The sequence below is a fragment of the Malurus melanocephalus genome, unplaced genomic scaffold, assembly GCF_030028575.1.
Source record: "Malurus melanocephalus ecotype Western Australia unplaced genomic scaffold, MMel_1.1 scaffold_417, whole genome shotgun sequence".
NCBI classification, from domain to species: Eukaryota; Metazoa; Chordata; class Aves; order Passeriformes; family Maluridae; genus Malurus; species Malurus melanocephalus.
The window spans coordinates 384638-398667 of NW_026623649.1; the positions used below are offsets into that span (position 1 = coordinate 384638).

General features: G+C 46.8%; 1 protein-coding gene across 4 annotated transcripts in view; it reads right to left on the minus strand.

Annotated features, from left to right (window-relative positions):
- Positions 1–14030, minus strand: part of LOC130581538 (calcium-activated potassium channel subunit beta-2) — a 128491-nt gene that overhangs the window by 11066 nt on the left and 103395 nt on the right. For 3 of the 4 annotated variants that reach the window (XM_057379695.1, XM_057379694.1, XM_057379697.1), the window contains exon 2: positions 5027–5137. The exons of the other annotated variant lie outside the window; for it this stretch is intronic. In XM_057379695.1, coding sequence (XP_057235678.1) covers positions 5027–5137 — 111 coding nt within the window. The remainder of the gene's footprint in view (positions 1–5026; positions 5138–14030) is intronic. 4 annotated transcript variants of the gene reach the window in all.

Genomic DNA, 14030 nt, shown 5'->3' on the forward strand with positions numbered 1-14030 from the left:
TGAGAGCTTATTTACTTTATTCATAAAATAGCTTTTTGGAAGCCCAGTTACTCATTACAATGAAAACCCTCACAGAGAATTATCCACCAGAGCTATTTGTTCTGGGATTTAAAAAAAAAAGGGGGGAGAAAAAAATAAAAAAGAAGATACAACAAACCATTCCCCCTTCAGCAGAGAGTCCTTTGCATTTTCTAACCATAAATCCTTCTTTCATCTCCCAGCCTTTGATGATTCAATGGGTCATGAGGACACCATGGYGGAGAAGGAAATATTTGAGTACATTTCAAACACACTCAAACTTTGTGGGTTTAAAATGTACTTACAGACCTGAGGCTGGCCAAAACCTCCTGTGTTTTCTGTTAWGGCTCTTTAGAATGATCCAGGCAGCACCCGAAGCACGTGAACAGAACAGCTCTGAGCCCTGGCACCACCACAACGTGGACACAGCAGTGCACGTGGGGTGGGAGAAGTTCCTCTTCCACCTCCTGCAAAATGGCAGGTGAGCAACACCAACATCACTCTGGGCTCCAGAAAAACCACCACTCATCTCAGCTGGAGCCGCCAAGTTTCACTCACCCGTGGAAAAAAAAAAAAAAAAATAAAAATCACCGAGTCAGATCGAGCAGARAACTTAGATTGGCTATTAAGGACAAAGAAATAGAGATGAGACAGATGTAAAATCATACATAAACACAGTTGAAGCGACAGCAAAAAATATGTTTAATCATAGACTCCCTGAGASTGGAATTGAATTTCTATTTAGATGRTGAGTCATAGCCAGGAAAAGCACATATGGTGTGGGGTTTTATAGCAAAAATCTTGCTCAGATGGTGCTGCAGTCAATAGTCTCCCGTACCTAAGGACCCTTGAGGTTTTTTTATCCAACTGTAATTTACATCTTTAGATGTCCATGGTTTCTCTTCAAAACCATCCTTTAAAGCTTGTCGGTGTTTTCCTAGTTGGAAACGAAATGGTAATTGAGCCTGTCAAAATTCTCTCTGCTGCTTGGGAGAAAAAAAATATATTGTGAGCTGGCAGATGCAATTGCCTTCAAAGAARTAATGTAGAGTAATAATCTAATGTTACTTTCCTATTATTATTTATCAAACCACATTTAACTGCTGCTGTTAGGATCTGCATGGCTCCCAAACAGAAGCAGACAGGAAGGCAGGGATTGTCAGGCATTTCCAGCACATTGAACAATCACACAGCGTGACTGATGCCAACGTGGAGGAATAAAGAGATCCAGTGCCATCRCTCATTAATGCCACAGGACATAAAGGGGATGCAAATGGACACTTTTAAAACAAACAGATAATTGAGATCGGTTACAAATGCTTCCCACGTGGCCTTGAGCCAAGGAACATGCCATCAGAGGGGAAAAAAAAAAGATGGACTGAAGGGGATGTGGTGGGAAGGAGCTACCGGACAAAGGTGAGTGGTGCCCACTGGCCGGGTGCATCCTCCAAGCTCACCCACCACAGCAAACACAACTAAAGAAACCTCTGCTTCAGAGATCGGGCTTAGAGCTCTGCTTCCATTGCTCTTCTGCAAATATTTGTTATTCAAAGCCTCTGACAGCAGAAAAGTGATAGTCTGATGAACCTCACTGAGGGCTTTTCCCCCCAAAATCTGCCAGAACTCAGCCTGGTGATGGTGTGGCACATGCCCAGGAGACAAAGCTGAGCAAACCTCCATCCTCCTCACGCTCGTGCCTGCACTGGGCAGGTGCCAACTCTCTCTGTGTGATACTGGGAACATCTGCTGGCACAAAGCTTCACATTTTTGCCCCTCAGAGCCCTGGTTTGGAGAACACGGCATGCTGTACTGGGCCACAAAGAGATGATCAGCCTCAGCCCGTGCCTGGCTGGGGCAGCAGCAGAGCYCTGCACATCTGTGGGGTGATCTTGTGTGTTGTGAACTCTTGGCACAGCCCAGGAGCTCTCCCTGCTCGGCCAGCTGGAAGAACGCCGTGCTTACCCAGGCTGATTTGGGATCCCAGAGCTGCTCAGCCACAGGCAGCTGCTGCTGTGCTGTGCTAGGGCACAGATCCACACATCCCAGACACTGCCCTCGCAGGGGACTCCATCTGACACCCGAGATTTCCTGGGATCACTCCCCAAATGCCACTGGGGTGGCTGTTTGCTTTTAAAGAAGTCCCAGCTGTCAGAACACGGAGTGTCCCTGCCCTGTGCAAAGGAATTTCATAGGAAGCAAACCTCCAAGGACAAAAGATCTTTGTGCCCTCGATCATTTCCAACCTGAAGTTGTCCCCTACTAAATTTCCACATCCTTCTTGCCAAGTTGCTCAGGGGATAAAGGCTGGCTGCTGTCCCCAGAGAGAAAATCTCAGCCGTGGCTGTTCCTGCTGGGGACAGAGCAAAGAATTCCCTCTCCGTGTCCCTGCAGTGCGGGGATCCCTCTGCAGCCTGCTCAGCAGATCCTTCCATATCTCATGCTCCAAATTACACAGATCCAGTAGTTCTGAAAACAGTGCTAAATTTCCTCAAGGGAAAGCTAGAATAGCCAGGCGTCTGCAATTACTTTATTTATTTGAAACAAACACGAATTACCTACCTTCAAAGCCCTCCATTTGCAAAAAAAAAAAAAGCCAAAAAAAACCCCTGGTGTGACACTGAGGGAGACACTGCCTGCTCTGACACCCTGCAGTCGTGGGGCTTGTCAGACAGGGATCCCTGCCTGCCTGAATAATTCAGGATGACTTTGAATTCACATTCGCTTCTCTGATATCACAGCTGTTATGCAGATGTCACTCAAATTTCCTTACAGTGAGATATTTGCTGATGTCAGAAATCCTTGAAGGCAACGGTCAGAAAGTACTGCTGGACCTTACCYGCAGAATTCCCTGTTTCCAGGGATTTTTCTGCTCAGAAGCCAACTCCTTTATGGTTTTTTTTACAGGTATATTTGGCTACATCAGTTTTTRTTAGCAGACCTATGGCAACAGGAAATCTCTCTGGATATCTCAGCATAGACTCAGTGGTGTTTGTAAAAGGATTCCTACAGAAATTAAAAGATTTGTTCACTCAATTCCTTCCCTCTTCCTCTCCAAGCTGGACAAAACTGAACCAAACCAAACCAAATCAAATCAAATCAAACCAGTGCTTTGTTTTTCCAATGGCTGCAATGTTGTGGAGAGCCTCTTTCACAGCAGKGAAATAATGAGGGCTTGACCAGTTTTTCAAAGCACAAAATGTGGTAGTTAGGGAATTTTTGGTGGCTAGAACAGCCACCATTATATTCTGTAATGAAATACAGATATTTTGGTGCTGATCCTGCAAAAAGAGATGCCTGAGAGACACCTTCCACCCAGGAGGAGGTGATTCCTCTTTAGCAAGTGACTCACTGCAACACAGTTAATAACATGGTGCAATCCCTCAGAAGTCTGTGGTTGTAGCAGGTGTTGGGTTTGCCTATCCAAACAATCTTYCTCTCTGAAGTTTAAGAACAAAATCCCTTGGAAAGGGTCATTTAAGGTAAATAATTTCCCAGAAAGACACCCTCTGTTTGATATAACGATGGCACTGGTGACCTTACATGTGTTAAAATCGCTGCCAGACACTGGAGGATGAATTTCTCCCACTAACAGTGCTCACTCTGTGTTCACACCTCTCCTCTGCAGTCCTCAGGCTGCCATCAGCACTCTCTCATTTCCATCTTTTTTTTTCCTCCCTTTCCCTCCTGCATTTTATTAATCACTCACAAGCTASAAAGAAGTCCTTCTGGCCACCTCCACAGAACCTCCTGGGAAATAAACCCACCTGGATGCTTGACAAGGCAGCTGAATCTACCATGGATGGTGTGAAGGGAGAGAGACACTGCTCCCTATTCCCTGAGCCTGCAGGGATGATCTCTGCCCAGGGTTTGCACTCAGCAGACTCTGCTGAGCCCTCAGCCCAAGTTAATCAGCCCCACTTCAAAGCAAAGCAGAGTCAAAGGCTGTGCTAATCAGGAGGACGTGGCTTCCAGCCAGCCCAAAGTGTGGGCAGATATCTCCTCCAAGCGTCTAACCTTGGACCGTGGYGGTGTTCTGGTGCAGGAGAACATTAGCCTGGGGGAAATTCAATTAGAGAAGAGGCTTGCAGGAGTGCTAGAGACATTTAGACAACCAACTCCGACTGAAAGTTCATGGAAACCTGCTGCCAAGCTGGCCTTTTTGTCTTCAAAAAATATCTGTTTGGCATCGGATAATCCAAAGAGCCCAACACCTATGCAACCTTTGCAGAAACTTCAGCGAATYGGCCAATTCTCCAAAGAATCTCAGGGTCCTGAGGGCAGCTCTGCTGCCTGAATTCAGGAGTGCATTTTCCCAAGCAGATGCCAGCAGTAATGTCTCATTAGAATTACTGAAGAGTGTGTTTTGCTAATTGGCACTGTATGTACATTGAGATCTGTCTTTGTTTCGCCSGAGTCTGATTTTTTGTGATTACACTTAATAATGACTGCAAGAGGAGCTGAAGGAGAGGAGGAAAGGGGCAAAGGAAAGAACAGAAAGGCACATGTGTCCTTGTTGTGACAAGACAAGCTGTCCAGCAAATCTTACTACAAAGGAGAGGGATTTTGGAAGGATGAGTCTGAGCGTTACTGACAATTGTTCTTTCATCACTGATATTTGACTTCTTTCGTTCCCAGCTGAGCGCTGCCTTTGTCTGTGGACTTCAAACCTCTCCTTCCCTTTCCTTCTCTTTGGCACATTTCCCTGCTCCCCTGGGAGATCCAGTCCCTCATTTATTGCTCTGTCTCCTTCAGCCTGTCCCCTCCAGCAGGCTGGTGAGCCACCAGCTCRCTTTCAGCAGCTGTGCAATGTTCACAGACTCACATATGCAACCAGAAAACCTCTGTGGCAGCTGGATGCAGCATCCAGATGTGCAGTGGGGCAGTGATGTGGTGGGRGACAGGAGGCACTGTGTCTGCTTCTCCTGGGCCAGCACTGGGGACAAGCCACGGGCCACACTCACAAATACTCCAACCCMCAAGAGACAATGAGCACAGGCGCCGTTTTTACCTTTTCTCATCGTGTCTGTAAGATGTAGATCCCCGGCCACTGGTCCAAATAAACATTTTAGAGGGCTGCCCAGTGTCGGCTCTGCTCGCTGCAGTGGGACGATGGAAGGACCTGGGGGAAGAGGGATAATTTTTGTCACTGCCCATCCAGCAGGCCAGGTCTCCTGTGGCCATGCCCAGMGTGCTCTGAAGATGGAGAGTGTGTTAACTCGAGGTGAGATGTAAAATAATGGGGATGAGAGACCAGAGTGTGAGAATGGAGAATAAATCCCATTAGCCCCACTGGCAAAAGGTGAGGCTGGCTATTCAGGCTTAGCTCTGCTCCACACTGCAAAGGATTCGCACCGTGGGCAAGAAATCATCGGTGGTTTAAGRGGAGGTAATAGCTGTGTCCAATGTTCTTATGGTAATATTTTTCAGGGGCAGAATGGCTATTGTTTAAGCAAAGACACACTCATTACAGATTTTTGGTTATTCTGAAGCAGCCCTCTGTAAGGTGAGGCTCTCAGGGAAGGCGTCTGAATGAGGCACAAGCTTGACATGTAAATGCAAYAATTGATGGAAATGTAACTGATGTSACAAAGATMTCTTTTCCCRKGGAGAAATTGTTATCCTGAGGCCATCTGGCCTGACCTGTTAGATCCCTGTCCAAGGAMTTCTTTGTTTCTCTGCAGGGTGTGACACTGCTGCCTTCTCTCAGGGTCTCGGGCCATACTGGACCTGCTAATGGGGCTGTAGCTCCCCTCATAGCCCCTCTTAAGTTTTTCTGGTTTTAGTGAGGCTCAGTTGAAAATCTGCATCTCTGAGAATTAGGCCATTCCTGTGAGGGCTGCATTTTGCAGCACAACACTTGGTGTTGCAGTCAGATAAAAGCTTAAGGAAAAAGAAATCTAAATACCAAATATTTCATTGTGAAGTTTTTCATACACTGGGGGCCATCCTTTAGCTCACTGTAAAATRAACCTGATGGCTGATGCTGTCAGCAGAGAAGGCACATGATCTGAGAGAGTCTGTAATGTCACTGTCTCCATAATCATGCAAAGGGCTAATTTCAATATTTGCATAGTGGTGAACCAGGAGAATACTTAAACACTGTCGAGGTGGCTGCAGGGGAAGGCTGAGGTGGATGGGAGCCAAAATCCATCAGTGTGCAGGCAGGCAGACGGGTGCCAGGGGATGGGGCACTCAACCTGGAGTCAGCCCAGAGCCCTCACCACAGGGTCYATGATGGCCAAACTCACACCCTGGMTGGCCAGTTGGCCRGGMAAACTGGCCAAACTGGTGCTCCTGWCACYTCCTCCCTGCTGGGACCCTGCTGCYSTGCTCAGAGAYGCTGGCTYGGGMCTGGGACCTGCAGACAAKGATCTTSTTTAAAATGAGAGGTGGTGATATTTGATAAAGCTTTTTGGCTGCGTTTATGAACAGCAAATTGGACAAGAAGATGGTCCAAAAGAAGGGAGGAGGAGGAGGGAATTCTCCCCCAGTCCTTACCCTGACTGTGGTCATCACTGCAGCCTGAAAGCCAAAACCAACCCTTTTCTTTCTTTATAAGTTTMGTATTGGGGAATAAACACCAATATGAGGCACTTCCTCCCTGAAATAAGTACAGTTTAGAAGGTAAAGTACCATCTGCTGGGMTCTAATCAATACAGCCCACAGCTCAGTGTTTCTATAGTGATAATGGTCAGAAAATTGACTTGTAAGACCTTGAGCCAAATCCTCACACCCCTGGGTGAGATTTCAYCCACATCACCTCAGACAGGTTCACCCAGCTGCTGTTTCTGCTCTGAGCTGTGCAGGAGAGCTCAGAGCAGCTCCCCAAGGGTCACAGCAGATCCTGGACTGTGCCTGTGCCAGGCTGAGTCCCTTAATGCTGGAAAGTAAAATTATACATTTGCCATTGCACCCTTTAGGATGTCMCACATGGCAGGAGAGCCTGGCTGGTCCCAGAGGCATCAGGAGATGGTGGTGAACGCTGTTAGAGAGCCTGTTCTTAATTAAACCAAACTTGGGCACACATCAGAGGTGATCAGCAGCTTCTGCTGCCTGTCTTAGCCTGCAGGGACACGTAGCAGGACTCTCTGGAAAAGAGGGAGGCAGATTTGTARGGTCCAGAGCAAATTGCAGAGCACTGCTGGGCTGGGAGCTGGGTGAGAGGTCTGTCCCACCGAGGGGAGGTCAGAGGAGGAAAAGGGATGCTGCTTTTCYCAGAGAAGCTGGAGTGATCCCAGACTCCCTCACAGTGCCAGTGCCCTGGAGCAGTCCATATGTGACAGCTTTAGTGCTGCCTGCTTCGTTAGCTGAGCAATCCGAGCTAAATACCACTATTTTACACACAATTGCACACCTAATTTGGGGTAAAATTGTAACACCGATGACATCATGACGCTGCTCCTGAGGTCAGACATCAGTGGCTGAAGGCCATGGTTCCTTCAGGCCGGGGTTAGAGGTCAGGTAAAAACCTTTTGTGCACCAGGAAAAACACAACCACCCCAAGACTCTSCTTTGAAGGCTTTGGAGGATTCATAACCTGGAACAGTTGCAACCTTCATGACCATTCCCTGCCCCACCAGGTCAGTTAACAAACTTCCACATCATTTTCCTCTCCTGGGTGAGTCCCCAGGCAGGACTGAGAACTTTGAGAACATTGTTCCTTCCCTGCCCCGTCTCTCTTTTCTGAGAAAACAAGCAACACTACTTTTTCTTCTTTTTCTTGTGGGTTTTTTTTTTTTTTTAATTGCTTCTCAGAGTCAGCTGCTGGCAACTTATTTTTATCATGCAACAAGTCATCAGCCTGCGAAATTGTTCCTGCAGGATGCCAGGCTCACACTCAGAGGGGATTGTGCTACATCCTGAACAGACGGAGCTCCTAAAGTCATGACAATACCTGTTAAAAACAGCGGAGAAGGGATGTTCAAACTGCTTTTTAACCATCAGGACTCAGTGGGGGATATTCCCACAGGGCTGGTTGTTCCCAAAGTGCTGTACCTGATGTGATTTTTGCTGGTCAGGATTCTGGGTGCAGGATTCCTGTCTGCCTGTGCCTGACCATCTCTGTCTCCTTCACTGTTTACAGCGTGGCTTCAATGCGATTGTCTCTTGACACGGTTGCCACAGAGACAGGCAAGGAGGCCAAGCTTTGGTTTTTACAAAACACACCTCATTCTTCCTATGTGGGTCTATTCTGAGTAAATGCCCAAGGTTGAAGACAGAAATGCAGAGCAAAGAGTGCAAAATCTCCTGCAAATATGAGTCTGTGATGCTATCCCACTTCTTCCCTCTTCCCCTGCTCTCATCCTCCTCTTGGACATCCTTCTGGTGGATTTCACAGAATTCACCACAAGATTTCCACCTTTTCAGCCATTGCAAGATGAAGACTTAATAAGGTTCTTTAAGTTTGGAACTATTGTGCTCTAAGGAATATCAACACACCCAACAGCAACCACCTGATTGAGGATTTCAGTGAAGAAAACATGCCAGGGCAGCATTTACTTCAAATTTCTCCCAAAAAAAGGATGTAGTCCTGAGGGTGAATCAYAAAATCCCTCAGCTGGCACATTGGGAACTGTATTACATGTTCTGCTGTCCTCACTTTCACCCTGGGTTTGCTGCTCTCCTCCCTGTCTTCGATTTGTTTCATGATTGGTGTGAAAAGTCCCTTACCTGGGWCTCCACCACTGTGAGCAGCCAAAGGAGATGTTGCAGACCACATTTTTAGATGGAAAGCAGGGTTTTATACGTGTGTTGGCTTGTAAATGCCTCTGTCTGTGTTTATGTTAATCACAGGGCTTCTGAGAGCTGGGAGAACCATTTATGGCACCAAACTAATGAGCTTTTCTCCCCTCATGACATTTCATTTCCTGGGCAATGTGGCCACTGTAAAAAGAGAAGCACTTGCAATAATTTTGCCTCATAAAAGACACCCTGAGTCATCAAGAGGCAACAAAAACTAAAATTCACCTAAAGACGTAATCACTGACCACCTCAGCTCTGAATACACCTGTGTCCCACACTGTCCATCTGCTGGATGCTTTATCCCAGTATTTCCCAGCCCAAGGATTCATGTGAACCCCAAGGCAGTTCTCTGCAAATCTTGGCGCTCAGGGTACAGGGGAACGATCTGCCCAGTAATCCCATTCTCTCTCCACCTCTCTTTCCCCCTCTTTTTTCCTTTTTCTTTCCCTTTGGTAGGATCAATCACCCTTCTTTATCAATAAACAGTTTTCAGATATAATATTGCTGCATTTGCACTTTATTTCTTGCCCGAGAAATCTATTAAAAGAATCCTTCCCGACTCTCCCTTTTCAAGCGGGACAGGACAATCCCAACAGGCCTTACCCACACCTTTCTCTGGTGATAGTATGTTCTCTTATAGCTTTGATGAGCCAGAAAACAGGGGAAAAAAGTTTTGTCTGATGAAGGATGGGAGAATAAATAAAACAGCCTGTTGAATTTTTGATTATTGGAGGGCTGTCTGGCATTCAGGTGCCTTAGAGCATGGAAGAGCTGTGGGAGTAACTACTGTATAAAGACACTTCTGTCTGATTCAGGAGATGACCCAGAGCATCTTTCCAGTGCTGGTATCGAAAGAATGAAAGAGCTGGACCCAGAACCCTTGTCTGCATCCAAAACAAGACAGAAAACTCACAGCAAGAACAGCAATGAGCTAACTCACCAAAGGAATGCATCTGCATTAGCAGAAGAGTCACCACTTAGGGAACGTTTAATGCTCTGGCAGCAGCAGCTCTGAATCGAGGAGCAGCAAAASCAACATCAAACAGGGAATTTCTGCTTTGTGGCAGAACTCTGCAGCTGAGTGGCACAGGGCAGGACAGAGGGACAAAAATTGCTGCTGCTCTTGTTGCAGCATCTCAGGAGCTGCAGCTCTGCTGACCAGTCCAGCCAGCAGATGACCTTCAGTCTGGAACTGCTCATTATGGCAAGGGGAAAATGGACAGTGGGCAGCTGGTGCTAATGTACTGAGAGTGCAGGAAGACTGATGGCTAATGATGCTTCATTAATGATTCACCTCTATTTCTGACCCTGCTCCAAAACCCGCCTGGAGCTCAGAGCTCAGAGCTGAGTTCTCCATCGAGATTTTTAGTTGACATCCTGGGCACGGGGTGGCCTTGCTGGGCTCCCATGTCACAGACATTCCATACCCAAAGGAGGAGAATGGGGCTGCCTGTGGCAGCTGAAGACATGACATGGAGGTACAGATTAGCTGTGTGCAACACAGTGGCATTTGAGGATGGTTTCTAAGGAATATTTCTTTAAACTTAAAATCACCCTTGAAAATTTAATTCCCTCTTTCCAGTATATATAAAACAAAGGGAGATATTCAGAAAGGCTGAGGTATCTCTATCTCCCTGCTAATGACAATATGTTCACACTTGAAAATTAAATATTCCAATGAAACCTCTGAATCTTCCAGGTTTCTATCTCCTGATGTTTTTCATTTTGAAAAACTTTTCAAGCCTTTCCATTTAATGACGGAAAGTCCCTAGACTTACCCTTTTCCAAGAGCTACCTTCCTAGCCCAAGCAGCCCACACAGCATGGCTGTAGACTTTATATCCTTTATTCTTCCTGATCTTTTAAACTTTAACTTCCTTCTCTTCTCCAATTTTCTTTATTTTCTTTTCTTTYTCAAGTGTCTCTTCCTATACAWTACTACCCCAGTGACAACTTGTTTYGCTSACCTTGGCCACGCTGTGCTAGTCTCAATTATTCYGATTTAGTTGATAGAAACAGCAACTTTTTTAAGAAATTCCTGTATCCTCAGGGCAGCTACAAAGGACTGTCTGTCACTACAAGCAGGAGAGCCACAACTTCTCTTCTTTGGTGATGTTTTGGTTGCCTTGGAGCAGCCTGGCATTGTGGCCTCGGCTTCCTTGCCTGCAGCAGAGATGTGCCAGTGCCATCACTGTGCCAGGACACTTCCAGACTTTCTCCAGGCCATCGCTGTGCCAGGACACTTCCAGACCTTCTCCAGTGCCATCCCTGTGCCAGGACACTTCCAGACCTTCTCCAGGCACCAGAGCTCACAGTGGAGAGCCAGCTCTGTCACCATCCTCATGTTTTGGTGCTGGTGAGTTTGCAATCCAAGCACGAGGCAATGCCTCTCTTGGCACATCACAGTCACGAGGACCAACGTTTGTGAGGAGCAGCTGAGCATAATTGTCCACTTTGCCTGTCAGGATTCTGCAAACATTTTTAGCTTTCTGTGCCGGATTTGAATTTACGCAGCGAGTGACACATTGGACAGGCGCTATATTCATCATCTCAGCTGCTCTCTGGCTTCAGAGAAGGGCTCAATCTGCCTGTAAAACGGGGTTGGTTATGGGATGGGGAGTGGCAATGGCAAGTGTGGGGTCACCTGTCTGCAATTTGCTTCTATCCAGTCAAGCCAAGAGAGTTTTATAGGGAGATCTGCTCTCAGGTGGTCACCAGGAGGGAATGACCTTCTCCCCAGCTGAGCTTCTGTGGGTGCCTACTTGACCAGATCTTAAAGGATGCTCCTTTGGATGCTAATAAGTCTATTTTTAAGAATAGTTCATTGCACAGTGGGACCTGAGTGCCTCTGACTATGCTGAAGTGGTTTCTGTTTTGCATTCTCTGTCCTTCTACTGCTGCCATTTCAGGGGCCTGGGGTTTACCCCCCAAAACGTGAAGCAATGGGGTGCCAGCATTGTTGTTATAGAGGCACAGAGGCTGCTGAGCCTTGGCCAAAAGTTCTCAGGAAGCCTGTGGTGGTTGTAGATCAAAAAACAGCCTAAAAAATAGTGGACAACCACCTTGCACCCAGTGAGGAGGGAGGAGAGCCAAGCCACGTACAAATTCCTGTGTCAGAGAGCAAAGGCAGAGCCTTGCTTTGTGCCTGTGCCAAGCCCCATCCATGGGGACACCCCGACCAGCTTTGTGCAACCGTGCTGCAGCTTTACACCCCTCCAGAGAGGCTGATCTGAGAAGGACATGGCTTTCAAATRTCCCTGAAGAGAGTTTCACTTCAGCACTGAAACCCTGACGGTGTGTTTGCGGCAGGGGCACAGGGAGAGGAAGGGTGGTGTGCTGCTGGGGACACAGAGGACATCAGCAGCTTTTGGGGGAGCCACGAAGGACCAGCACATTGCAGAGGGATGAGGCTGGGCAGGTGCTGCAAAGCAGGCAGGAGTGGCTTTTCTGTCACCTAATTCCTTGAGCRGGTCAATCATCTTTTATCTCCTTTGAGCCGGTCCCCGTGCCATGGAGAGCACCAGCCGGAACAAAGCAAAAGCAGAGGAGAGCTGAAACTGCTGCCCAGCGGGAGCCAGTGCTCTGGCACTATTTATTTTTGAGTCTGCATTTGGATTAGCTGTAAAGAGCTGTGTGGATAAGCAAGCAGGCAATTACAGCTGGGACGTGCTGCTCGTGAATGGAAACGGCTCCAATCTGCTCAGGACATATTGAAATTCTRATTCAGTTAGATTCCTTTAGTTACAGCACTCATCACGGGCACTGAAGGAGATGGGATTAGAAAATAAATACAACTCTTATGCYGCCTTTGCTCTGTCTTCTGTGCTCCCCTTTCCCTCCTCCCCTGCCCAGTTTTAGCTGTTGTTTGACTTTATTTGCTGTGGTAAAAGGCAGCAGTCTGCAGTTTGTCTTCTGGTTAATTTTGATGCAGAATTTTGATGGAGAGCAGGGCCGGTCAGCCCCATGAGCTCCTTGGGGGTCACTGCTGCAGCTTCTCATGTCACATCTGACTGAAGGCCACCACCCAGAGATGTCTGTCCAGGCTGCAGAGGTACAGGTGTGACACAGGGATGCAAAGCAGAGCAAGGACATGATGTGCAAGAGTGAACCTGGTGTGAACCTGGTGTCATCCCTGGTTCAGACAAGAGCTCCAGCCTGCAGTGGTCCCTCAGAAAGCAGGCTGGTTCTCTGCTTTGAGTTGTGGTGTAAAGCTGCTTCACTGCTACAGGTGACCCCTTTTGCAAGCTCCTGAAAGATCTGATCAAAACACTGACCAGGGAAGAGAAGGTGGAGTGCTGGATCGGCCCTGCCAATGTGAGCTGCAAATTCAAACAAGTTATTTGACTGTGCTGCTGCTTCTCTGACTGTCAGTGAAAAATATTGTATTAAATCTGTTCACATACTCAAGGAATAGAGACCTAAACTCTAAATGTCAGAGACTGCTGGATTGGAGGAATAAGAAGAGCATGAGTTTGTGTCTTCAGGTGACTGGCAGATGTGTTCCATCACAAATGATCTCTTGGACCTGCTGGAGGACCTCTGGATGCAGAGGAATGTCTACAGAATGGCTGTGAATAGTCCTGACATATCAGCATAGAGACCTGGTTATGAACAGACACTGAATAGAAATCACTTGTCTGCCTTGGAACTAAGGAAAGAGCTTGATGGAGAAAGTTATAATACCCAGTATTACTGATACTGACTCATGGAGCTGTGAAATAAACAACTCTCTGGTAAAAACAAACACTCAGCTTGGTTCTCATGAGCATCTTTCCTCTTTGTCTCATCACAAAAGGGTAAATTTTGCATCGTAAGCACTCTGCAGTGGCTCGTCATCCTTTCAGAACACAAACTTCACCATCTGTAGCCCTCCTAGTTGAATATGATCAATTGCTGTGTCATTTTCACAAACCAATATTTTGTACCCAAATGCTGTAGAAAAGCTCCAGACGTATTTTTTTTGCATACATTTCACGTAATTTTCACAGGATTTGAAATTTTTATGTCCTCATTTTTTAAAAATGCAGTTCTGTAGGTGCAGCTGCCTGTTGGATCTTAAGTCTAAACTGTGTGACACAGCTCCAGCTCTGTGGACCTTTGAACTCCCACGTGTGTCCCTGGAGATGCTTTGCCTGATTGCTTTTTGCTGATTAGTGAGGAGGAACTGTTGTTTTAACAATGAGCTCAATATTAAGATAATAATTGAAGGGAAGGGATTTTTCTCCATTGAGTAATTTTACTATTCACAGCAAAACAGAACAGCTCTTGGGA